Raw genomic sequence first — 3120 nt, 5'->3', positions numbered from 1 at the left:
TGCGTGTGCGTGTGTGTGTGTGTGTGTGTGCGTGTGCGTGTGCGTGTGCATGTGCGTGTGCGTGTGCGTGTGTCTGTGTGTGTGTGTTGCAGGAGGCCGAGGAGAATAAAGGAGCCACCAGGTGGCCAGAGTATTATATTGACCAGCTCAGGTCCATGGCTGCTGTAAGTAACACCGTTTATATTCACTTTGTTACCAATTTCCTTAAAAAATAAATTAAAATAAATGTTGATGATGAAAACACATTGATGATTTTTAAAGACACTTTTAAATGACAATGTTAATAAAAGTGCTATTGCATTTTATTTTAACTTTATTTAAGTGGATATTATAAACCACATCCACCACAATACTGCACGAAGTGCAACCTGGACACTTGGTTTATTTACATTTTATCGTACTAATTAAGCATTTGCACATTTTTGTATTCCATCTTTTATATATTCAAATATTTGTTCTTCTATTTTATCCTATTATCATTTAATTTATGTTGTATCTATGTATATTGTATCCTAGTATTACATTTATATTTATATTCTGTGCTGTGTGACTGATCTATCTATCTATCTATCTATCTATCTATCTATCTATCTATCTATCTATCTATCTATCTATCTACCTATCTATCTATCTATCTATCTATCTATCTATCTATCTATCTATCCACCCATCTATCCACCCATCTATCTATCTATCTATCTATCTATCTATCTATCTACCTATCTATCTATCTATCTATCTATTTATCTATCTATCTATCTATCTATCTATCTATCTATCTATCCATCTACCTATCTATCTATCCATCTATCTATCTATCTATCTATCCACCCATCTATCCACCCATCTATCTATCTATCTATCTATCTATCTATCTATCCATCTATCTATCTATCCATCTATCCATCTATCCATCTATCCATCTATCTATCTATCTATCTATCTATCTATCCATCTATCCATCTATCCATCTATCTATCTATCTATCTATCTATCTATCTATCTATCTATCCATCTATCTATCTATCTATCTATCCACCTATCTATCTATCTATCTATCTATCTATCCATCTATCTATCTATCTATCCATCTATCCATCTATCTATCTATCTATCTATCTATCTATCTATCCATCTATCTATCTATCTATCTATCCACCTATCTAAACCAACATTTAGTTCCAGGAGCCAAAGGGACAGCGTTCATCTCTCTTCATTATTGCCTCATATGTGATGAGTTGTGATGAGTTGTGAGGCCTTATTTAATTTCCCCCTCTCCTTTCCTCTCTTGTCCCCCTCTCTTTCCCAGAGGAGGACTCTGCTGGCGCTGGAGGACGAGGAAGAGCAGGGGAGACACACTATCGTAGACGGTCTAAAGACAGCACTGCGAACGCAGCCAATGAGGTTCAATTCCTGCTCTCACACACATTATTCTGAACATATAGACACACATAAAACTTTTTATTACGGGCTCATGGTCCAATGAAATGACAATACATACAACACTCACTAAACAACAACAAACAGTACTAAATTCACTCCTTCATACTTTGCACTCCTGATTGCACTCATTGCACTATTACCTCTATATTGTTTCTGTTTAGAGCATGTACATATTTGTGTGTATATATTAGTGTGTATATAATGTTTGGTTGTTTTGTATGTGTAAACAGATTGTGAGCAACGATGTTCCAAAGGAAAAGTCCGCGTATGTGTCCTCATACCTGGCAAATAAAGCTGGTCCTGGTTCTGATTCTGACTCTGATGTTGGATAAGACCAAGATGATTTCATTCAGAGACGCATCGAGTTGGCGGATTCATTCATACACACAATTTCTTACTATATCTTGAAGTGTGTTAACGTGTGCAAACACAGACATCTCTCATCTCGCTTTAAACAGCATCAGAACACACACTTGACTTATGTGCAAAGATATTTGACGCGTGTATAAATCTTACAGCACTGTCTGTGAATATCATCATTATCCATCATTGTATCTGTGACAAAATGCCCAAAGTTTATCATTCAAACATCGAGATCATTACCCGCCAATTTGAAAATGTCAGAGTCTGATTCCTTTGGAGCGACAGATCAACACAACGCCCTTGGATTTTATTTGTAGAGATTCCCCAAAGCTTGATTTCCCATTCCTGAAGAACCTTAATGTGCCATCCTGATTTCCTCTCCACCAGGTTTGTGACTCGATTTATCGACCTGGACGGCCTGTCTTGCATCCTGAATTTCCTGAAGTCAATGGACTACGAGACCAGCAACTCTCAGGTCCACACGTCGCTGATCGGCTGCATCAAGGCTCTGATGAACAACTCTCAGGGTAGAGCTCACGTCCTGGGTCACTGCGAGAGCATTAACATCATCGCACAGAGTCTCACCACGGAAAGCATCAAAACCAAGGTACACACCCTGTATTCAGTACCAAAGTAATGCCAAAAACAAAGAACAGGATCTTGGAATTCTGTCCAAATCCATTAAAAAGAAAAAAATTCACAGTTTTATGAGCATGCAAAACAAAACATGCCAGAAAAAGATCCCTGTTTCATCGTCATGGATACAGAGCCACTCGGCCAGCCATGCCAAAACACTTATTTATGAACTTTATTACTCAATGGATTATAATCTAGAAAGGAAATAGCACAACGTGGTGTCAAGATAAAACACCGCACTTTCAAGCCGGTTGAGCGGAGTTCACTTTGCAGCAAAAAGAAAAAACAACCCCGAAATTCTCATTTGTTTCTCAGGAGTGATTTAATCCGAACTGCGATCTCTCCCCTGAACTTAACCAGTTGTTTTGATGCCTGAACCTATCTGTCATCGCCGCATGCAGCTCACCTTTTCTGGCTAAACACCTGCCGCTGGTGGCCGGCGTCCCGGAGCTCGGTAGCAGCCAAACCAGCAACGGGCGCTCGCATTTTATCGTTCCCATGGGGCTATGTGTTCATGTTACAGCGCTTTACTTAAAATACTTCTATTTTAGGTAATGAATTCAGCAGAGGCAGGGATATGTAGACCGGAAAGGGGGAAATTCATACTCTGCTTCTGACTGGCTAGTAGTCCTTACCTAGGTACCGTCAGGGCCCTCATACTCTGCTTCTGACTGGCTA

The 3120-nt window shown here is 39.2% G+C and overlaps 1 protein-coding gene across 1 annotated transcript; it reads left to right on the top strand.

Annotated features, from left to right (window-relative positions):
* The first annotated feature begins 97 nt into the window (after positions 1–97).
* Positions 98–2457, top strand: LOC117935507 (disheveled-associated activator of morphogenesis 1-like). Its single transcript, XM_034857718.1, has 3 exons — positions 98–164; positions 1310–1404; positions 2194–2457. Exons 1-3 carry the CDS (start codon positions 156–158, stop codon positions 2441–2443), a joined length of 354 nt encoding a protein of 117 aa, XP_034713609.1. The 5' UTR covers positions 98–155; the 3' UTR covers positions 2444–2457.
* Positions 2458–3120: the final 663 nt, after the last annotated feature.

The sequence above is a fragment of the Etheostoma cragini genome, chromosome 20, assembly GCF_013103735.1.
Source record: "Etheostoma cragini isolate CJK2018 chromosome 20, CSU_Ecrag_1.0, whole genome shotgun sequence".
NCBI classification, from domain to species: Eukaryota; Metazoa; Chordata; class Actinopteri; order Perciformes; family Percidae; genus Etheostoma; species Etheostoma cragini.
The sequence above is the reverse complement of the archived record's forward strand: the minus strand, read 5'-3'. Positions and strand labels throughout refer to the sequence as shown.